Source organism: Epinephelus moara, chromosome 20, assembly GCF_006386435.1.
Source record: "Epinephelus moara isolate mb chromosome 20, YSFRI_EMoa_1.0, whole genome shotgun sequence".
In the NCBI taxonomy this organism is placed as follows: domain Eukaryota; kingdom Metazoa; phylum Chordata; class Actinopteri; order Perciformes; family Serranidae; genus Epinephelus; species Epinephelus moara.
The window spans coordinates 38,924,947-38,946,571 of NC_065525.1; the positions used below are offsets into that span (position 1 = coordinate 38,924,947).

At 39.3% G+C, this 21,625-nt stretch overlaps 2 protein-coding genes across 2 annotated transcripts in view; both read left to right on the forward strand.

Annotated features, from left to right (window-relative positions):
* Nucleotides 1-19,512, forward strand: part of glsl (glutaminase like) — a 28,489-nt gene extending 8,977 nt beyond the window's left edge. Inside the window, exons 3-21 of the mRNA XM_050073829.1 lie at nucleotides 7,114-7,163; nucleotides 8,072-8,180; nucleotides 8,763-8,886; nucleotides 8,970-9,036; nucleotides 9,350-9,462; nucleotides 9,821-9,950; nucleotides 12,075-12,142; nucleotides 12,599-12,762; nucleotides 13,688-13,746; nucleotides 13,826-13,870; nucleotides 14,047-14,105; nucleotides 14,348-14,414; nucleotides 14,503-14,553; nucleotides 15,681-15,857; nucleotides 16,403-16,534; nucleotides 17,013-17,105; nucleotides 17,206-17,267; nucleotides 17,902-18,042; nucleotides 18,831-19,512. Coding sequence (XP_049929786.1) covers nucleotides 7,114-7,163; nucleotides 8,072-8,180; nucleotides 8,763-8,886; nucleotides 8,970-9,036; nucleotides 9,350-9,462; nucleotides 9,821-9,950; nucleotides 12,075-12,142; nucleotides 12,599-12,762; nucleotides 13,688-13,746; nucleotides 13,826-13,870; nucleotides 14,047-14,105; nucleotides 14,348-14,414; nucleotides 14,503-14,553; nucleotides 15,681-15,857; nucleotides 16,403-16,534; nucleotides 17,013-17,105; nucleotides 17,206-17,267; nucleotides 17,902-18,042; nucleotides 18,831-18,909 — 1,790 coding nt within the window. The 3' untranslated portion in view covers nucleotides 18,910-19,512. The remainder of the gene's footprint in view (nucleotides 1-7,113; nucleotides 7,164-8,071; nucleotides 8,181-8,762; nucleotides 8,887-8,969; nucleotides 9,037-9,349; nucleotides 9,463-9,820; nucleotides 9,951-12,074; nucleotides 12,143-12,598; nucleotides 12,763-13,687; nucleotides 13,747-13,825; nucleotides 13,871-14,046; nucleotides 14,106-14,347; nucleotides 14,415-14,502; nucleotides 14,554-15,680; nucleotides 15,858-16,402; nucleotides 16,535-17,012; nucleotides 17,106-17,205; nucleotides 17,268-17,901; nucleotides 18,043-18,830) is intronic.
* On the forward strand, nucleotides 3,157-4,649 carry LOC126408037 (nuclear factor 7, brain-like; the record flags this gene model as incomplete). The annotated part of the gene is made up of 1 exon (XM_050073391.1): nucleotides 3,157-4,649. A coding segment is annotated over exon 1 (1,395 nt), but the record flags the coding sequence as incomplete, so codon positions are not given.
* Nucleotides 19,513-21,625: the final 2,113 nt, after the last annotated feature.

Genomic DNA, 21,625 nt, shown 5'->3' on the forward strand with positions numbered 1-21,625 from the left:
GAACTGGGTAACATATTTACAATGACAGGTGAAATGGAATTTGCAATGACATCATTATTTTAGTTGTCTTTATTTTTTTGATGTGGGAGCTATTTTTGATTTTCTTAAATAGTGGTATGTGCTTGGATTTCAGTATTGTGTTTGTGTAATTTTTACATTGAACTAGTCCAATGTCCGTTCAAAACATGCCTGTTCATAATGGGCCTGTTGCTTGGCCTGTGATATTGCTGCTTGCAGCTTTCTCGAGATCGCCTATTCAAACAACTTCACATTGACATTGTGCTTTTTTTGGGTCCTGAGCAACACACCTGGGCCAAAACAGCGATCAATTTATTATGAAAAATGTTTAGTTATATTGCTATACTGAGCCATTGTACCCCAAAATAACGTAAAAAGTTAGAAAAACATGCAACTCAGTGATATACAACTTACTGTCTACGTGTATTTTCTAGCCTACTTCTGAGGACAAACATCGTAGATCTACAATTACATTTACCTTACAGTGACATGTTAGGCTACTGATTATGTAGCAGATTCAGATTTTACTCAAAAAAATATAACAGTTAAAGTATGATACATTATTTATCATTAAACTATTCAGCATCATATGAAAGCTGAAAGCCCCATCTTAAGCAGGTGTTATCCCCAGTAAATATGCTATATGCTATAGCTAGCTAGCTAACCACCATAGAGGCTATTTACAAGCTACTGTTAGCTGCTGGAATGTTTGCTATTAGCCTACAAGCTAACCATATGTTTTAACTAAAGATAACTAGTTTCAAAAATCACATTATGTGACCATTTATATGAGTGAAGCTAGAAATCCTCAGCTGAAATGTACGGTTTGCTTGTAGGCTAATAGCAAACGTTCAAGTAGCTAACGTTAGCTTACAAGTAACCCTGTTTGAAATGAGGACAGTGGTTAGCTCACTGGGGATTAAGTGGGCTGCACCATTTTCTGTCCGCCTTTTTTTTTTCAACCGTTTTGAAGCTAATAAATAACTAAAAAACTCTCTGACTCATGACACATTGTCTTAAGTTGTGACAGGGTGTCAGACTTTAGTCTTTTCAAAGTATTTTCAAAGTATTCTAGTGAATGGTAGATATTTATCACTTATGAAGCAGCATAGATTATTTTAAATACATGAAAATCCATCACACTTTGCGTAGCACCAACAATTAAACGTTGTGATGAAGCATGCATTATTATAGACGCATCAAAACATACAATGATAGCGTATGATACTGCATGGGCTATACAGCATACTATGAGTCCTTAATGCAGTTGATTGTTGAGGTGTGTTTAGGTGAGTATGTAGTCATGATGCATTATAAGCCCCATCAGTCAACCTCTACTTTATAACTACTCAAGAGCATCCATAAAACACTTGACACTTATAATTCATTAAAAGTCACATCTATGATGTATTATGACTGTTGATATAGCACATCAGTAAGCATTTGTGTTCATGAGTGTAGTATAATTCACTATGGATGCCCTCATGACGCAGTATAGATGTGGTCCTCATAGAAAGTGTTACCAAAAAAAAGCAGCATTTACTAAATTTAAGGTGAATTGCCTTCCAAAAGAGTCGCTGTTGGGAGCTAGCCACCATGATAAGCAACTGGGACTAACCATAGATAGTCTATGTGGCTGACTAGCTTACAATGTCTTCTGCTATCTCACTGGAAGTTGCATCCATAATAATTTCTACATTAGTGCCCTTAGAAATAAGGTAGATAGGGGTGAAAGTGACGCTGACTTGATGGCATAGTGAATGGCCACTGTTTAACATTGCATGACCACACTGGAGCCATTTATCAGATGATGTTGGAGATAAATAAACTACAAGTAGTCCACTAACATCTAATTATCTTGCTTCACATGGGTTTAGCTGCTTGTCCAGTTTCCTCAAGTTGAACCACAATGTCGATCATTCGCATTCCCACCCACCCAAACAGAACAAATAAGCAAGTTGGTAATGTTGGTGCTGTAAAATATCTTTGCCACATTAAAGAAAACCTTTTTTATAGGCAATTACTTTACAACTTGTAGTTCAACTCGGAATTTTTTGTTTTTTTTAAGTGGAGACTTGGTGACCTTTGGAAAAATGGACACACGAAATATTGCACAGTTGCACCATTTAATCATCACTTTTCCGGAGTAGAGAACAAATTCAGAATTCAAGCTCTAACAGTATTTTCTCTTTCATGTAACACTGTGGGGATATTGACTGAATGGAAGGTTGAATAATGTCATTCTTCATCTTTTGTGGGCCTTAGCTATTTCAAATGTCTGAATTAAATTGCTTATCTCTGTTTAAATAGATAGAGCAAGGCAACTAAACAGCACAATGCACCACTAGAGACAGAGTAGAGCAGTGGTTCCCAGCTGTTCCACCCACGGGGGCCAGATTTCTCCTTTGTCATTGGTTCAAGGTCCACACGGTTTCATGTATTCCACATCATACTTGCGTTTGGCCATGTTGTCAAGCTAGTTTGCTGTTTCTGTAAAGTAGCCTAGCTGTCCATTATTCACTCACTCTACAGCAGGAAATGGCACTTCAAAATAAAAGCTCTGTGCTGGAAATTCACTGTACTGAAAATACAGTGTGTTTATTGCAAACCTGATACATCCACGAGTCACTTGCAGTCCATTCAGAATGGACCCATGACCTACTTTTGGACTGCGACCCACCAGTTGGGAACCACTGGAGTAGAGTATAGTAGTACTAGTAATAGTAATGAGTATGTTCTTCATTATTTTGAGATATGAAGTCAATATTTTGAAAAAGTTTATTATTTTGAGATAGTTTCTCATTATAAGGATCTTTTATTTTCATCGCATTGGCTCAAATGGTCTTCCATAGAAGCAAGTGTTGCCAGACGGACTTAGCGGAAATTGAAAGAAAAAAAAGAAGGAAAAGGAACATGAGTACTAGCCAATCACAGCACAGTAGGGCTGAACTGGGGGAATACTCTGGGAGAAAATAAGGTCAATGGGACAACACATGTTCTGAGACACGGACGATAAGATTCACCTACATCCCCAAACCACTACTTCCCCAGAGAGAGGACATCTACATGAGGGAATACGGAGGATACTGGAATACTGCCACTTGCACCAGCTGCTGACTTCACACACTGAACAGAAGTTTTACAAGAGCGAAGACTCAAAGTGAAACTAAATTTCAGGAAACAGGGAGTGGCTGAGCTGTCTACCTGCTGTGATTTCAGCCTCGCTCAGAGACAAAATGGCTTCAAGACTGGAAAAAGATTTCTGCTGTTCTGTCTGTCAGGAAGTGTTTAATAATCCTGTTGTCCTGTCATGTAGCCACAGCTTCTGTACAGACTGTCTGCAGAGCTGGTGGAGAGAGAAACGAACACGCGAGTGTCCACTCTGTAACAGAAGATCTTCAAAGCCAGATCCACCTTTAAACCTGGTGTTAAGGAACCTGTGTGAGAGTTTGTTACAGGAGAGAGATCAGAAAGCCTCAGAGGCTCTCTGCAGTCTGCACTCTGAGAAACTAAAACTCTTCTGTCTTGACCATCACCAGCCGGTGTGTGTCGTCTGCAGAGATTCAGATAAACACACCAACCACAGATTCAAACCCATCGATGAAGCTGCACGACAACACAAGGAGGAACTTCAGGAAACTCTGGAGCCCTTAAAGCAGAAGTTAAAGTTTTCTGAACATGTTAAGGAGGAATGTGATCAAACAGCAGAACACATTCAGGTCCAGGCCCAACGCACAGAGAGGCAGATTAAGGAGCAGTTTGTGAAGCTTCACCAGTTTCTAGAAGAGGAAGAGGAGGCCAGGATGGCTGCACTGAAGGAGGAAGAGGAGCAGAAGAGTCAGATGATGAAGGAGAAGATGGAGGCTCTGAGCAGAGAGATAGCAGCTCTTTCAGACACAGTCAGAGCCACAGAGGACGAGCTGAGAGCTGAAGACGTCTCATTCCTGCTCAACTACAAGGCTGCAGTGGACAGAGTCCAGCAGCGCCCCCTGCTGGATGATCCACAGCTGCTCTCAGGAGCTCTGATAGACGAGGCCAAACACCTGGGCAACCTGACCTTCAACATCTGGAACAAGATGAAGGACGTGGTCTCCTACAATCCACTGGTTCTGGACCCAAACACTGCTGATCCATATCTAGCGCTGTCTGAAGATCTGACCAGTGTGACACCAGGACAGAAACAGCAGCTTCCCGATAATCCAGAGAGAATAAAATACTGGTCTGTCCTGGGCGCTGAGGGCTTTAACTCAGGGACTCACAGCTGGGATGTTGACGTTGCATACAGTAAAGGCTGGACACTGGGTGTGTTAGCAGAGTCCGTCCAGAGGAAGGAACCCATACAGTCTGGATTATGGACAATACGGTTCTGTGGAGAGAAATACAGAGTGATATCCCCACCAGATCCAGAAACTGTTCTTGTAACGTGGCAGCAGTTCCAGAGAATCAGAGTGAATCTGGACTGGGACAGAGGAAAACTGTCGTTCTTTGATCCTGATACTAACACACACATACACACCTTCACACACACATTCACTGAGAAACTGTTTCCATTTATAAAAACTGTGATTCTCCCGATGAGGGTTTTACCAGTGAAGGTCTCTGTGACCATAACAACAGAAAATGATGATGATGATGATGATGATGATGATCATCATCATCATCATCATCATCATCACCATCATCATCATCGTCATCATCATCATCATGGTGATGGTAGTGATGATGATAATTATAATGATGACTATTAATCAGTGTGTGACTGTGTTGTTCTGGTGGTGATGTTGTTGGTTGTCATGGTGATGAGGATGACATCTACAATACAACAACAAATAAAAAAAGTGTAAAGATGTTGGATTTAGAGTCAAAGACTTTAAAACAACAGGCAAATAGTATTAACTAACGAAAAATCAATAACTTTTCATGCGTTTTAAGATTATTTTCGTTCATGTCAATTTATTTTTCTGAATGGTCTGATCAGTATGTTTATTTTATTATAGGCCATAAACAGCGACTGAACATGATTGACTCGCATCAGGTTGATAGAATGCTAGAAAATAAATTACACTTACATTTACAAATCTGGACCATTTACTTCATGATTATAACTAATTTGCCATTTGCAAATTACTTAATTGGCTAAAGTTACGGAGCAACCAACAGCAGATCCACGCGGTGTAGCTGTTACAGCTAGCTCTTTAGCTTCAGCTTAGGTTAAGATTAGCTATAGTCGGTCGTGTCAGCCATGCTCAATTGTTATTTGGCAACCAAGCTGACTATCACATAGGCCTACACTGAGATTTTGTTAGCAATAATGTTAAACAGTAAGGTTAAGGTTAGCCAGCTAGATGTATTTTAACTATGCTGTGTTGATCTGGCATTGGTTGCTACGTAAAGTGTATATATATATATAATATACCTGTTAAATCAGCCCTGGAGTCTGAATTAATTAGCTTTTATTCACCTAAAGACAGTATTTTGCAAAGAAACCTAGCTAGCAACTTGTCAGCATTAGCAAGCAAGCCAACCTTAGCTAACATTAGCTAGCTAAAACGACAATGTCACAGTATATTTAACAAGTCGGTTTTCTTTTTCAGCACATGGGGCCACTGATATCTAAGATAACGTTAGCTAGTGTTGCACACCGTTATCACTGTAGGGGAGCTAAAGAGTGCACATGAACTTCACATCCTTTGAATTTTCCCTGAAGTTTCATTCCAAGTCCTTTACTAAGAGATCAGTCCACAGGCAACAGGCCACAGGAAAGTCTCAGGTTTTAAGTTACATTAAAATCTGTTCACAAAATGTTTGTAGGCTAACGGAAACACAGCATGTGCTTTGTGTTGTGGTGAGTGCCAGTTGTTTGTTGGCGTTAGCGGACTTATTTCCTAGCTAATGTTAGCCAGCGTTGCACACTGTTAGCGCTGTAGTGGAGCTGCAGAGGCAAAGCACGGCTTTGGATTTTTCCACAAAATTCGTCCTGAGTCCTTTTATGTAGAAGTCAGTTCACAGGCTGTTACAGGCAATCGAGAAAGTTGGGGAAGGTCTCCATTTTTAGGTTACTTTAATATGTTCATCCTTTGGCAATAAAGAAAACGGAAAAAAAACATTATATGTGTAAAGTTACAGAATAAAACTGAACTGAGTTGTTTATTGATGTTTACAGTGTCAGAGGGATTGTTTTTTTTTTTTTTTTTACATTATCTTTCCATTGTAATTCATTATGTGTTTCTGTGCAGCTGCACTCAGCAGCTAGAAAATGAGATTTCAGCTTCAACTGGAGACTGTCTCATGAAGTTGAACCTGAGGGCACTTTTGTTTTTGATGTGTTTTAATGTTGTAACTTTAAAATATAAGGGCTGAAGAGTTGCAGTTATAGTCGTAAAACTAACTGTTGGAGTCAAAGTATGTGTTGCTTTGTACATCAGGCCTCAGTCAGAGTTTTTTCTCTTTCCATGGAAGTAGTGTTGAATATACTGGAATATACCAGTTTGATTTGCTACAGCACCACTTATCTATAATTTTAACAGATGTCAGAATTCATGTCTTAACATGTTCTTCACCAAAATAAATCAGTAACCTTTACAGTTTGTGGCCTCTTGTTTCTGTTTTTGGCTGGTTTTGTTTGTTACTGTCTTGTTAACAGACTGTATGGAGACTCCACCTCTACAACAACACAAATAAGTGTAGATATCAGCACGGAGGCTTGTCCCCCTTAATATTTAGAACATTTGTCCCCTCCATAAAAACATGAAAGTAGCAAAATTAAAGACATTTACATCATAAATTGATGCGGAGAAGGCTCGAATTGGCTGCATAAAAGAAATCACCAGAATGCAGACAATGAACTGTTTGATGCTTTCTGGCGGGGACTGCCAAATCTCCCGTTTCATGTGTCCCCCCTCATAGCCTCCATCCTTGTTATCACAGCATTATTCACAGTAACATTATCCTCTGGCTTTCGTTTTAACATGAGAGAAACCACACCTGCTGATCTGTCATCAGCTCACAAACATCCAGAGTTTATTAAAGTAACAGCAGACTGAAGGAGCTCCTCTCCTCTCCTCTCCTCTCCTCTCCTTTTTTCCCCTCTTGCAGAGGATGGAGGGATGACAGATGAGAGCCAGCAGAGGAGCGCTGAGCACCAGGTAGACCTGCCTCAACATGTCACACACACATTATCATGCTGTAAAGATCAAAGAGCTGCTTTCCTTTTGTCTGAACAGAAACCTTTGGTTTTCTTCTAAATGAAACACTTTCACAACACCGCAGTGGTGGAATGTAACCAGTAGTACTAGTACTACTACAAAATACAATTTTACTCAAGTACAAGTTTGAAGTACTTGTACTTCACTTGTCATGCTACTGTCTACCTCCACTTCACTGCATTTATCCGATAGCTTCAGTTTAGTTTAGTTTAATGTGATTTAGAAGTCGATGCTTGTCATACCTGTACATTTTCTTATCTATAATATTGAAAAAAAATGCAGCTGAACATTGAATCCACCTTTATTTTAGTTATTTTCAAAGGGAAGACTTTTAACACAAACTTCCAAAATGGTTTCAAGTTTTAATTACAGTAAAACATTTGTCCAGCCAACAATAAGCCTTCTGTTTTATTCCTTTAAGGGTCATTTTGACTGATAACAATATGAATTCTGTAAAACCGTGAAACTGCAATATTTTCTGAGACGGGAATCGTACCATGAAAATTTCATACTGTTGCAACTGTTGTCATCTAATGTGATCAGATATAATAGTAGGCCCATAACAATCACAGGGGACAGTTTGATAATTTTCTGACATTTTACTGATTATACGTACATACTTTTACTGAAGGGACTTTTTAATGCAGGACTTTTACTGTAACAGAGTGTTCTTACAGTGTGGTATTAGTAATTTTACTGCAGTAAAGGATCTTAATACTTCCTCCACCACTGTAACACCTGTATACTGCAGGTGTGTATTTCATTTTGGGGTAATAGAAATTTAATTTTATTAATTGAATTCCTCTAATTTGTTCATCCCTCTGTGTTGATTTTATGTTGTTTTGAAGGATACAGCACCCCGTCCAGCTCCCAGAAGCCTGATCCAGAACCAGGTCCAGACTTCAGTCCAGAGTCCGGTCCAGAAACCTGTCAACCTTGTCAGTCCTGGATCTGCAGGTAGAACTGGAGCCTCAGACCAAACCTTTTTTGGCTGTTTTGCAATTTTGTTTATTTTTAATTTGCTGTATGGCGCCCACTCTGTTTCAAAGTAAAATATTATGCTATTAGTAGCAGAATAACATTCAGAGCTTCTTATAAACACCAGCGAATATATTTATATATTTTAATATAACATTACAGAACTTAAAAACCTAATCTGGAGGACTTAAGTAACTATTTTTAAAAGATTAGTCTAGATTTTTTTTTTCTTTGGACCAAAGGAAAATAGTTGCACTTCTCCTTTAAATGGATCACAGTTTGACACAAAAAAATGTTTAGCAAATTTCTCTCCAAAAAACGAGTTAATTTAACATTTCAGCGAAGCTCATTATGCTGTCATGATGATCTCTTGTCTCTTTTTTTGTGTTTTGAAACTTTCTACTGCTTCAGCAATCAATGTTCTTCATGAATCCCCAAAAAACAATTACAAAAAAAATCAAACTCAACTAACATGACTAACCACGATATAGAAATAAACATATATTTTACATCCTAATAGTAAAAAGACATTTTTTATAATTTTATGTACACCGCTCCCAGTGTCAGCCAGTAACGGCTGCCTGAAGCCTCCTCTTCCCCAGGCAGTGGTCCAGCCGGAGGACAGAGGCTTCCCCCCCTCTCAGCCCTGGTTCCCTCCCCAGCAGAGTCCGTCCAAACGCAGAGCGTAAGTCTTCAGGTCACTCCCACCACCGTCAGCTGTCAGCTACACCCTTCGTCCCTCCTGATGTAGCTCCTCTGTGGTTTCAGGGCTGCTGATGTGCTGTTCGACAGCTTCGCCTCAGATGGAAGAATAAACATCAACCAGTTCTTTGAGGTATTTTTACTCATTTACTGATATTAGATGCAGTGGAGGGAAAACCCCACGTCACACATCACTCCCAGTCTTTATAATATGAAGTAAATAATACTTTGTCAACACTTCATTTTCTGCATTCTGGTGAAGTTTTATGCAGCAGTTTGTGACTTGTTTGGGGAAGTAACCTCATTAAATGTGCATGTGGCACCTTTTACAGCAATGATACTTCAGTTCATTTTAATTCATTTATAAAACCTGGACTCAACTCATCTGTGTTTTAGTAAGATTTCTGCCCATGTTCAGAACTTTTGTCTCTCTGCCTCAATGTCAGGCCATCTGGAGCTCCGGGCTGCACAGGTCTGACCCTCGACTCAGAGAGTGTTTCTTCCACCTGAGGAAACTGCAGGACGCCGAAGGATCAGTGGACAGAAACTCCTTCCACAGGTCTGTCCTTTCCTCAAGAACTAGACTTATGCCTTCAGAAAAACTTTCCCAAGACCCTCATTTCCCTCCCTGCAGTAACTTCCTTCAGTGTCAACCAGGGACTCTGTCTGTGTCCAATCCCATATTCAACATTTGAGCCAAACCATTCAGAAATGGTATATCTGCCTCTGATGTTTTGCAGACGACACGCTGCTGTATCTACAGCTAAAGTCTGACAGTTAGACCAGTCGTGTTTATGTTTCTGGATCTGATTTTATTGTTTTTCAGCTCGTTGAGGATCACAGGATTCTTTAGGATGCTGTTTTGGGTCATGGTCTGATTTTGGTTTTGATTCTGTGTTGTGTTTTTTTTGCTGCAGGTGCGTCACAGGATTTGTCTCTCTGATCCTGAAAGCTCTGCAGGGACGATTCGTCATCCCAGATTTTTCCACTTTCACTGAAGAAACTCAGAAGTTGTTTTCGAGGTGTCGTCAGCTCTCATCTGTCCAGGTGAGTTCTGCTCTGACACCTGGAGAACAGAGGTCAGCAGTGATGTTCTCCCATCCAGCTTCCAACCAAGGCTCCAGGCTCTTTGACCCCATGGGAGCTATGGAATATAAAACATGCGCAATTTAACTGGAGCTGAGATGTTAGAGGGTTACAGCAGACGGCGCTTGAAAAGAAGGAATAGTGTCCACTCAGGTGCTCCTTGGGTGCACTTGGCCTGACAGAACTTCTTGGGTACACTCAAATGGACGGCAGCTGATATACAATAGAGCGTTTTAAGAGATCATTTACTTATGGTCGCCTTTTCAATAATTGCAGGACTGTAATTCTCACCCATATCTTTATTTTTTGTAGGAAATACATTCAGACTCTATAGGCCAACTGTGGATGTGTCAGTCAAACAAATCAATCATCCCGTGTTCTAGTGCACCAGCTATTGATTCTTTTGGCAACTGCAGACCAGGTGTCACTGCACATGTGTTGTATCCCATTGATATGACGCCATGTCTGCTCTTTTTAATCCCCTTGCCCCAACGTCCTGTTAGATTCTGAGATCAGTTTACGAATTTAAAGCTGACGGCAAACAGCCCAAAACTCAGACAGGTTGACTTTTTACCTGAAGGTTTTCAACAGTGGTGGAAAGTAACACATTAAAGCATCAATAATTATGATATGATAAATATTATTTTGCATCATGTGTACTTTTACTTTTGTTACTTTAAATAAAAAATAAATATGTTTTGATTTTAATACTTTAGTACTTTTATTTAAGAATTATTTTTAATTCAGGATTTTACTTGTAATAAAGTATCATACCGTGGTATTGCTACTTTTATTGAAGGAAAAGATCTTCTGCTGCTGCTGTTTGTTAGCCCAATATTGTTTGAGGCTGCAGCTGGAGTTCATATATAATAAATAGCAAGGTACAAAATTAGCATCATCCACATGCCTGGCTGGTAACAAGCCATCTGGCCAGTGGACAAATAAGTTAATTTTACAGCCTGATAAATGATGAACAGTTTGTTTGAATTGCACCCTGAGGTCACATGAGAGGGACTTGTGTTGTGACATGAAATCACTTAAAGGCCCCAGTACTCGACCCTCGTGTCTCAGTGTTTAAGTGTCTCGGTGTGTGGAGATTATTCCCATTGAAACTCTCCTGCCTGTTTCCTGCTCGTCTCCTGCAGGATGTTTAGTAGGAGGTGGAAGTGACAGCTACATCCTGTCAACCAGCTGCATCACATATGGGTCTAAGAAACACACACACTTACGCTGACACGACACACTTCACAGTAACTGTCGGCTCAGTTTCTTTTAATGAGAAAGCTTCAGAGGCTGAGGGACGAGACAGCGTATTTCTACACTGTGGTATTGCAACTTCTATTGAAGTATGGCATCTGAGTCTTCTTCACCACAGGTTTTTGGTAGAAACCTAAAAAAGAAAATCTCAGTAAAGACCATAGACTGTGAGAATAATGGACGTAGCCACTGTGACGTCACCCATTGGTTTTTGGACTTCTGTTTTGAGGCCTCGAGTTCAGCATTTCAACTGTCGCCATCTTGGTTTTTTGGAGCCAGGAGTGACCAGATTTAGACGAGAGGGTGAATCTGACTAAGAAGCTGAGGCCACTATCGACAGACAGACACTCAAAGTCACTCAATGCGGCCCGCCCTTAATTATGCATAACTTTAAGCCTTAATAAAATGTAAACGGGTGAATTATATAAATATTCACCCCCTGTACAGTTGTCATCAATGTTGAAATTAGCTTTTAAGACCAAAAACAATATTTTGTATCAGGCTGTAAACATGTTTATTTCTGCTGTAAAGTTGGGTATTTTAACCAGGACACCTATAAGGATGGACTCGCTCTTTGAGCCAGCCTCAAGTGGTCATTAGAGGAACTGCAGTTTTTGGCACTTGTGCATTGGTTTCATTTTTCAGCTCCGGAGGTTGCTGCTTTCTGAAGACACTCTCACCTTCTTAGTCAGTGTTATGTGAGTTTCTGTGGGAATAAATATTTTGATTATTTTATTTTAAAGAGCTGGAGATTATTTGTGTTGCTGCTGGTGAATAAAACTTGCTTCCAAATTGCCTTTTTTACTTGTTTTGTTTTTGTGGAATCAGGACAAAGAGAAGGACAACGTGGACAGCACAAAGTGGGGCGTCTCGATCTGCACTGTGGATGGACAGAGGTACGTCCAACTCAGTCGTTAAATTACAGTGGCTTTTCATCCCACAGTTCAACAGCTTTGTTTATAATTCATTATTTCAACATGCAATGCAGATTTTTCTAAAAAAAATTATTTGGCATGTATTTTATCTTTTTGTTAAGTTTTGGCTTCACTTATGGGGAGCTGTCTTGTCATCCATCTTTATATACAGTCCATGGTTGTAGCAAAGTATGTGGTATTAGTACTCTTACTAAAGTATAGGATCTGAATGCTTTCTCACCACTGCCTGTAAATTAGTGGAACTTGTATTTTGTAACTTGCATCTCAGTGTAGACCAATGTTTAATGAGTTAAACCTGCTCATCACTTCCTCTTGTTTCTTCAAAATAAAAGCCTTTTGTTAATACTAGCTGTGAGAGAAAAATGAATACACACTAAATATGACAAAAAGAACAGGTTTGGTTTGTCTGTGTGTCAGGCTGTCCCTGGGTGACTGGGCCGGCCCTCTGGTTCTGGGTGAGGTGTCATGGCCGCTGGTGTACGGCGTGGTGGTGGACCTGCTGGGCTCTGACCTCGTCCATCGATATGTTGGCGTGGAGGAGTTCTCCAGACACGACTCTCCGTTCACACTCACCAAAACAGGTCCAGGATCATACATCTTCTCTCTGCTTTCACCTAAACTGCCACAATCAGAGTCCAAAATCACATTTCTAATATTTCTCCCACCCAAATTCTGTCTGATATTTTAGATTTTAGAACAAATAGTTGACATTATTTCAAGTTCTCCTTTGCAACAACTGCACAGCAATTACAGGGAAGTAGTCACTGGCAATATAAAAGAATGCCAACAATGCTCATTAAATACAAAAACAAAAAACATGAGTAAAAATGAAAATCTACGACATAAAATAGTGCAGACATTAAAACATAGGGATGAAATATGAAATAAATAATATATATTTATGGTAGACAGGTGTAAAGGTGTACTTGCAAAGTGAATAAACTGTAATGTAAGTATAAGTCATCCTAGTGGGACATAAGAAGATGACCTCACCTCACCTCACCACACCACACCACACCTCACCTCACCACACCTCACCACACCTCATCATTCTTCACTCACTTTACCTCACCATACCTCACCATACCTCACCATATCTCACCTCACCTCACCTCACCTCACCTCACCTCACCTCACCTCACCTCACCTCCAGTATTCTGATCCTTTCTGACAGACATATCTTTTCTAGGGTAGAAAGCCACTATTATATATATATATATATATGTATTTGTGTGTGTTTAAAACATAAATGGGTTCTGAACAGGTTAAGTAAAAGTACAAATAATACCACACTGTGAAAATACTACAAGCCAATCTTGTGGTGATTGTTTTGTCAACTGCAGTGAGGTTTGTTAGACTGCTGCATTTGTAAAGGTTTATCATACACAAAATTACCAAATTTAAAAACATAACAGACACAAAGTGGGTTTTTATTCCTGTCTCCTCTGACCTCTGAGCCTGTGCAGCAGAGGGCAGTAACACTTTGATTAAAATATCTGTTTGCAGGAATCCCTCACAGCCCGCTCACTGAGCCAGGCGCCATCGTTACAACATCTTTACTTCAGGTGCCTCACTCATCCATCATCCATTAATCTATTGCGACTAATGTCACTGCCTCTAATGCTGTGTGTTATGTGTCTGCAGCTGGCGGGGCGGCTGTCTGCTGAGGAAGAGGAGAAGTACGACTCAGTAAGTGACACAGACTGTAGGAACCAGAGGTGGAGTATGACTAAATACATTTACTCGAGTAGTGCGTTTAAGTACACATTTGAGGTACAACTTTACTTCTACAAAAGATCTGAACAATTCTTCCTCCAGTGTTAGAAACTGTGAATGTTCACTCAGAACAGTTTGTTTTTTTGTAGGTGCTGAACGTCATCCGAAGGCTCTGCAACAAGGAGCACGCCAACTTAAACTGCACCAGGTACTAATACTGCAAACAGGACCACAGTGTTACTGATATATCTTCTTCCTCCACTGTTGTTAAAACTCATCAGGGATCCTAAAGTAAGCAGCTGTTTGAGGAAATTACTGGGACTTTTTTAATTTAACATGAAACTATATCTTTGGGTTGTGTTGGCAGTATATTGTGTAAAGTTGTTTAATCACCCCACTGAGAGACATTTGTTTATGTGGATGTAGTAAAGAGAGTTTTGTTCTCTTTAGTTATCAGAGCAGCAGGAAGGCCAGTGTCAGACTTCACGCTCTGTCCTTCTACCTGCAGGAGAAAAAGGTAAAACATCTTTTAAAATGAAATTTAAAACCTCCTCTTCAACAGAATCGACCCATGTCTCTTTTCTTAACAATCTCCTGTCTTCTAGTGTTTTCCAGAGAAGGCGGACATTAATGCTGCTTTGGATCTAATGCTGCAGGTGAAACACACCTTACTGTTGCTTTACATCCCAACATATCAGTACAGTGAGAAAAAAAATTCTGTTGATCTGTTTTCTAAGTCTGTTCTAAAATGATTTATCACCTGTGTTTATGACTTAGGAACAGATGAAAAAAGGTTTTGCAGGATGAGTTTCCCATATTCCTTTAAAACAAAAAATAAATAAATAAAATAAAGTCATCTGTGAAACACGTGGAGGAAAAAAAATCTTTTGCAAGTGATTTTTTAGTGAGCGTGTTTGTTGGTGCAATACTCATTTTGGCCACAAGAGGCTGAAGTGCACCACTACCCCGTGTTTTAAATAGAGTTACCCAGGAATGGGTCTTTAAACCTGGGAATGAGTCAGCATTTCTGCACTCTGGGTTCCCTCATCTTCAAGTCAGTGGGTTTTTTGAATGGGTTTTTCATTAGACGCCTGAGATAAGGTCTGTGGCTAACACAAGTTTGAGAGACTTCCAAGTTTTGTTCTACGACATAAAATACTTAAGTAAATACCCCACTCGTTTATTCTGAAGCTTTCATGAGTCTTTAAAAAATGCGACTGCCAACAGGTTGCTTACTGAGACTGCAGAACGTCATCACGCCGACATGGCTTTACAGCTGTGCTGTGGGGGGCGACGATAAGACATGTGACTGTAGTGTAGTTAGTTTGTTGCTTACATTAGCTTTTTATCTCTTGCGATTGCATTTAGGCTTCAAAAATCATAAAAGCGGTGTTCATTTGTGAAGATTATCCTGCTGAACAAAGCTTGCAAGTATCATAAACTTTGTTATAATCCAAAATCTAATGAAAAAAATCCCATAGGCTTTTTGACAAGGGATGCTAACTTGTACCTCAGCCTACAGAAAAATGTCATCCCTGGAGCACTCATCAATCTCATTTATTTTTTACATGATATACATTCAGAAAATAAATACAGACCTGTTTCTGTGCCAATATCACAAAATCTACAAGACTTAAAAATGTAGTTTTTACTTTTAAGAAGTTGTTCTGTTCTATAAATGAAGTGTAATATTTTAAAATATACTTATTTAACTGAATACAGTATTAGTTATTATACTTTGACTCTATTGGACTCGGCTGTGTCTCTACTGTCTGTCTCACAGTGCGCCTCCACAGAGATCACCTGCGAATCAGGAGCTGCCATGGCCGCCTCATTAGCCAACGGGGGCCTCTGCCCGCTGTCAGGTGACCAGGTGCTGTCGCCGGTGGCAACACGGAGTATGCTGTCCATGATGCAGGTGGCGGGGATGAAGGATTACTCCACCACCTTCCACTACAAGGTCCAGTCTCCATCCTGCTGCAGTCAGTTATTTAGAGAAAAGAGAAAATACCCACCTGGACATACCTGCAGGATTTGTGACATCACAGTGTTCAGTATGAAACATGAAGCCTCATAAACACTTCACAGTGAAGCAGGAGACATCTTGTGGCCAGAAGTTAAACTTAACTAAGTTAATGAAATTTACAGATTCAGGGATTCTGCATTTTCACTTAAATACCATTTTCAATGTTGGACTTTTACTTGTAATGGAGTATTTTCCAGTGTAGTATTAGTACTTTTAGTGAAGTAAAGAATCTGAATTCTTCTTCCATCACTGATTATTCAGTGAATAGATTAGATTATTTCTATGGTTAATATTTCGTCATTATTTATTCTGTCTCTTTCTTGTGCTCACATCTGGTCAGTCTGAATTAAAGTTTCATTGTGTTGTTGCAGGTGTAAATACAGATCATATAAGCAGATCTGCATTTTGAGTTCTGTGAGGATCTTCACTTTTATTTTTAAGAGTCATGTGATTGTATGTTGAATTGTTCTTGGTTGCAGACGTCGGTGCCGGCCGTGTCCAGCAGCCACGGCTCCCTGCTGGCAGTGGTTCCCGGTGTTTTGGGTCTGATGGCGTTATCTCCAGAGACAGACGCCTGTGGAAACCCCTGGAGGGCCGTCCACTTCTGTCAGGTAACACCGCTCTCTGAAATAAGACAGGCAGCAGGAAGTGGACTGGTCACTTGTTTTTTTTCATTCACACCTTTTATGGTTCATTTAAACACTTAACTACTTGTTAAATATTGTACTTTTTCTGTACTACATTTATCTGACAGCTTTAGTTACTAGTTATAAAATATGGCACTTTGTTTGATGAAACTACCCAACTCGATATACAAGTGGAGCTGAAACAATTAATCGATAAGTTGACTGACAGAAAATGTATTATTTTGATATTTTGTTTTTAATTTTCCATTCAGACATGTTCACACAGACTGAAGATTGGAATGGAAAGGACAGCTGTAGATGTATTTTACTGTGTTGTAATGTGAAGGATATAGATTAAAGTTTAGATCTTGAAGTGAAGATAGATGGAGATGATGGAGGACGCTGTTTTTGGTTCCTACAGAGACATTCACATGTGTTTGTTTGTTTGTTTGTTTGTTTGCAGGAGCTGATTTCCACATTTCAGCTGCACAGTTTTGACATCAGGACTCCGTTCAGACAGATTCTGGCCTACAGACAGTGGAAAGCTGAATCTGAGGTCAGTTTTACTGCTTCATTTTTGATTCCAGATCAGTTTATGTTTCACTGTCTCTGCACAGAATCACTACTTTAAAAATGAAACCTCCCCTTGTCTGCAGGGATACCAGATCATGAACGTCCTGCTGGCAGCTTTTAAAGGAGACGTCCAGGCCCTGAGGAGGTTAACTTTAATAATACAACATTATATAACCTCTTATATATTGATAATGCATAGTATATAAAAACAGACACACTGTCAGTAAGTGTACAGTAAAAAAATAGGTGGTGTAGTTCTAGTCTGGTGGGCACGATTTCCTCCAACCCTGCAAACCACCCAGAGATACTCAGGGGCTTTAAGGTTGTAAATTTTATGTGCTGCACTGAGTTGTGGTGGAAAAACTAATTTGAAGTTTGGTTCTGCAGTTGGTCAACACGTGGCTAATGAAATTAAAGGGAGCTGCAGGTACTTTTTCTGTATTGCACATTTAGAGACAGAGATATTAACTTGAAATTGAGAGCCTCCAAGCAAACATCATCTCAGTAAAGTCTGCACGCGTAAAGCTTCATAAAGAAAGCAGTTTTCCTCTGGAGGCTCACTGGGGAGTTTGAACAGCTAATTTTGCGTCATGACAACAACATCAGAAGCTTAATGAGACCTTCAGCTTTGTTTTATCTGCATGAGCCAAATAGAAATCCTGTCTTTGATTATAAAAATGAATAAAATGTAAATACAAAATGGACAATGGGTTTAAAGACACTGATTTCTGAGGATGGAGAAACTGCCAGTACAGTATCTCTTCTGTGGTTTTCTGCAGGTACTTCCTGTCTGGAGTGGATGTAAATGCTGTCGACTATGACGGCAGGTCGGCTCTGCACGTGGCAGCTGCTGAAGGTCACACAGAGGTCATCCGCTTCCTGCTGGAGAACGCAGGAGCGAACCCCGCCCTCAAGGACAGGTGAGCGTAACCTACTGAACACAGTCTGTAACTATAAGGGACAGGTGAGATGATACCTGCTGAACACAGTCTATAACCATCAGAGGACTGTGCGTCAGACTGCAGCTTAAAATAGAACAAGAGCCATGAAATAATTTCACAGGAAAAAAATCTCCATCTTCACGAGTCATTTCTGTCTTTAGTTGACCTTTAAAAAGTGAGAATATTTCAACATTTTCCAATAAAATCATCTTGTTTCAGTCATTTTTCCAGAGTTGAGTTTCAGTATCTTGAAAGAGAATACAGAAAAAGGCAGGACGCTGCACAAGAAACAAGAAAAATGCAACTTGAAATTGGGAAATACTTGAAACAAGTTGAGATATTCTGACTCCACTGGTTCAATTTTGCACTCATGTTAAGAAAATACAGTCTTAAGGGACACAAATTACAAACAAAAAACAATTTGACTTTTTAAAAAGACTGTTTAAGGCATTGTATCTACAGTATGTTTGGATGTTTGTTCATAACTGTGCAGGAACACCTCAGAGAGAAATGAAACATTAATACTACAGCCCAGCATCCTTCAAATTAAACTACAGTCAAAACCAAAATAATGGAATCAGTTTTTTTTTTTTTTGTCAAACAAAATTTTCCATTCAGTGGATGGGTGGAGGAACTCAGCCGCCTCAGGTGTCTCCTCCTTATTTAGATTATCCAGTGTTTATTGGTGGAGGTGATACATTGGTTTATAATCCTTACTTTTACCTGTGGAGGAAACTGTGTGTGATGTAGTTCTGTCTTTCCACCAGGTGGGGGAGCTCTCCTCTGCAGGAGGCCAGGAGGCACAACAAGGACGCTGCAGTCCAGCTGCTGCAAGGACATATCTGACCCACAGCACCCAAAATCTGACCCACAACACCCAAAATCTGACCCACAACACCCACACCCACAATCTGACCTTTGACCCGGTAGAGCACAGATATCTTGGTAACTTCAATCAATACAAAAAACTATACCTCTTCAAACCTGGACAAGTGGGAAATCTGCTTATTAAACAGTCAGTGATAAAAGAAGCACTCTGATTTTTTGTTGAAGTAAAAGTAGTAATACCACGGTGTAAAAATACTCCATGACCAGTGAAAGTATGATGCTTTAAAATGCTACTTAAGTAAAAGTATTAGCATCATCTATCTATCTATCTATCTATCTATCTATCTATCTATCTATCTATCTATACAGAGTTATCTGGATAACTTTGCTGAACAAAACTGTCTTTGTTTTAGATTTTATGGAGTTTATCCAACAGTAAAGGGTTAACCTTCACAGATTAAAAGAGGGTTCAGTGAGGAGTTTAACTTTGTCTCTGGGCTGAAAGCAGCTCCCGCAGCGCTGTGTGACTTCACTGAATAATTAATATTCTGTTCACATCAGCTTCTTTTATACTGATGAGAAAACACTGCTCTGGAATCAGCTGCAGCAGTTTTTTTTAAAATAAATAAAGCACATTTTTTGTTTCTGAGGAGTGACTGTGGTTTCCTTCTGTAGACTCACACACACTGGTGAACCTTTCTTCCTTTCAAGACTGAAATAACTTTTTATTTTCTAAAACATGACTATAAATATAAAACAGACTCTTCATAAATGAGATTTTAATCATTAGTTTGAGGATTTGCTTGGAAAAGAAACTCTGTGATTTTGTCTTTTTGGAAAAAAATGGACTTTACTTAACAAAAAACTTCAACAGGAAGTTAAACTTTAAAATGTCTCCACTGTCATAAGACAACATTTTTTTCTAAAGCATAAAAAAGCATGAAACTTTTTAAGTTTTATGTTTTTGTTGTCATGGTGGAAGCTCCTCTCATGTTTATTTGTGAGTACATCATGAATATTCATGAGATGAAGTTTTCTGATCCAATTATCCTTTAAGAGCCAGGATGCTGAGTCAAGCTGAAATCGGAGCGGTACCGGAAGTTAAGTTTGTACTTTCACAATAAAAGTAGTAACACCAGTGGTACAGTAGTTATTTTATTTTAGAGATTTGATTAAATGAATCAGAGTGTTTCCATATGAATAACTAACAGAGGTGGTCACATATCAATAAATAAAGATAAATTAATTAGTAGATTGAAAGAAAATGAACTGTTTTGTTTATCAGTTCATCATTTTAGTCATTTTACAGGCAAAAATGTTTTTTAAAGTGAGATTTTATCACTTAAATAAAACATCTGTTGTTTTAGATAGAACAAGTAATTTAAGAACATAACTGGATTTTGGGACACTTTAGTTTTGTTGATGATTTATCGAGAAAATAATCAGCACATTAATTGATTGAGTGTTTTTACACAACACATTTTAAATCAAATGTCAGTTCTTTGCAAAGAGATGAAATACACAATCAGATCCGCGATGGAAATGAATATATCCCGATAGAAAAACAAGAAAACTACAAACATACTGCACAGAGAGCTAATGGACAATCATTCATGAAATCACCGTGACTTTAAAATGCTAAAGAAAAGAGAGTCGTGCTGAACATGACAATCTGATGACGTGAACCCAGAAAACCAGCAGAAACACTTTGTTCCCACAGCAGCAGCCAAAACAAGCCATCACCACTGAGCTGCTCTGTAATTGTTGTTTACCGTGTGAGGGACGCTCCCAAACTTTCACCAGGCAACAAGCTCACTGCCTCTGTTTTCACTGACAGCAGCAGCAGCAGGACTCTGACAGCTCCTGAAAAAAGAGGAGAAGGAGAAGTCGGTTAGTTCCCAGAGTCAGACTGCAGAAACACAACTCTAAATGTCTGACGGATAGAAAAGACAAAATGGAGTCTGTGAGGCTGAACTGAGACACAGTGGTGATATGAGCTAAATACTAACATCAGCAGCAACAATGCCAACATGCTGATGTGAAGCATTAAACCTGTAATTTTTTAGAAAACACAAACTCAAAGTCAGATTTATAATAAGGAACTGGACACCAGCAGACGACAGGAAACATCCTGAAGGTTGAAAAAGGAAACCACAGACGAAGAACCTATAATTAACTGAGTTAAGTGAAATTATGTGGAGACAATCAGAGGTGGAGGAAGTACTCAGATCCTTTACTTCAGTAAGAGGCTTGACTGATGCGAACTTATCTTAACCAGTTATAATACATTATCTTTTGTATCATTAATCTGAATCTGCAAAGTAACTAAAGCTGTCAGACAAATGTAGTGGAGTAACAAGTACAACATTCACCTCTGAGATTAGGGAAGTACAATATGAAGTAGGAGAAAATGGAAATACACAAGTTAAGTACAAGTACCTTAAAATTGTACTTAAGTACAGCACTTGAGTAAATGACACAGGAAGTAAGAAGTTCTACAATAGCTGTATTTATATTCTGTTAATCTGGAGTAACCTCCCAGATGATGTTAGACAGCCCCGACTCTGACCACTTTTAAATCAAAGCTAAAAACATATCTGTTTCACACTGCCTTCTCCACCCTGTAACAACCGCAACCTTATTTTTAAACTCAGTTTTTAATCTTAAATTTAAATACTCTCTTTGTTTTTGCACCTCTTGTCTGCACTTTTGTTAATTTTAATTGTGATTTTTT